This window comes from Cicer arietinum, chromosome 1 (genome assembly GCF_000331145.2).
Source record: "Cicer arietinum cultivar CDC Frontier isolate Library 1 chromosome 1, Cicar.CDCFrontier_v2.0, whole genome shotgun sequence".
Classification (NCBI taxonomy): Eukaryota; Viridiplantae; Streptophyta; class Magnoliopsida; order Fabales; family Fabaceae; genus Cicer; species Cicer arietinum.
The window spans coordinates 45,919,237-45,920,601 of NC_021160.2; the positions used below are offsets into that span (position 1 = coordinate 45,919,237).

Below are 1,365 nucleotides of genomic sequence, written 5' to 3' on the forward strand. Positions count from 1 at the left end.
CTTTGATTAACTGCTATTTGTCATTGCAAAGTAATTTTTTTATTGCTTGGCCTATTAATAAAGCATGAAAGTGGTCATTTTTATAAAGATGGACTTTCAAGTGTTTCCTCCAGCTTTTATTTGCATTAATCATTTAAAAGATTATCTGAATTCTGGACTAGGAGCTTTCTTATTAATGTATATATTTATTCTGGTTTTGTTTGTTTTATTGGAGCCTCAACTTCTGATGCATAGTGGATTCAGTGGGCTACTTAGTTGTATTTTCGAGCTTTCCCTGGATCCCTCTTTTGTTTTCATTAATGTTGGATGAGATATTTGATAATTTTCTCTCATTCAACCCTCTCTATGCTGCACTTTTTTATGTCCTTTGTTGATCCCTCCACTTAGCAGAAGCGATGAATGTTGAGTCAGTATTTCCATTTCCAAAGTCATGATTTGTGTAAATTTTGAGAGCTAATGCTGAATAATTTATGAAAATATAGATTAAAATTGGGAATAGAGGGGTATTTGCCTACTAAGAAGGCAAGAAATAAAATGAGTAGTGAACAGAAATGGGGGGTACTTGACTCCTATTTATTTGTGCATTAAGATAAATTTATATCATTATTGACTAGAATTTTCTTCTGGCTGAATCAGACTCCAGATAATGACATTGGGAAGAACTCCTTCAATTACTTCCAGGTTTGTTTTTATCCGCTAGTAAATGATATTTATGATAATATTCCAGAAAATGTCCTATGGCTTAAAGTTTAGAGATACCAATGCAGTAGTGTATTTGATTTAACTGTTGCATTGTGTTTCCTGTTTGCCTAGTTCCCTCTGCTGTGGAAGAATACTGATTAGAAAATTTGCTACCCACTTGTTTAGAAAATTTTAATGATTAGTGCTAAATAATTTCTGTCCTGAGTTTGCTTCTAATTTTTTCCAATCCAGTTCTTTGTCCCTTTTGCATATTGTTTTGAAGGGAGACCTATATCCTTTTCTTTTTCCTGCCTTTAACCCCTTTAGTTTTAAATCAAAATGATATCATATGGATTTAGTGTTCATCTGTGTGCAAGTTGGGCTCAAATGCAATTCTATTTACCATTCTTGCAGGTTAGGTCGGCATTTTTAATGGCTTTCACAACTTTGACAAACCCCAAGGTCATCCTGAACTTAGGACCTAACAGGAGCATACTTGGCACTATAATTAGACCAGACCCTGTCTTGATGGAACGTAAAGGGGGGTCTAATGGCGAGATGACTTTTAATAGTTTGCTTCCTGGTGCTGGTGAGCCTATACAACAGCAGTATGGAGAGCAAGATATGTTATGCAATTGGCAGTTAGATTTTGAAGAAGAACCACTACCACGTGGAGATAGCACC

The 1,365-nt window shown here is 35.2% G+C and overlaps 1 protein-coding gene across 1 annotated transcript in view; it reads left to right on the top strand.

Annotated features, from left to right (window-relative positions):
• LOC101507447 (uncharacterized) overlaps positions 1-1,365 on the top strand; it is a 6,357-nt gene that overhangs the window by 4,246 nt on the left and 746 nt on the right. Inside the window, exons 12-13 of the mRNA XM_073365341.1 lie at positions 623-681; positions 1,096-1,362. Of these exons, the coding sequence (XP_073221442.1) occupies positions 623-681; positions 1,096-1,362 (326 nt within the window). The remainder of the gene's footprint in view (positions 1-622; positions 682-1,095; positions 1,363-1,365) is intronic.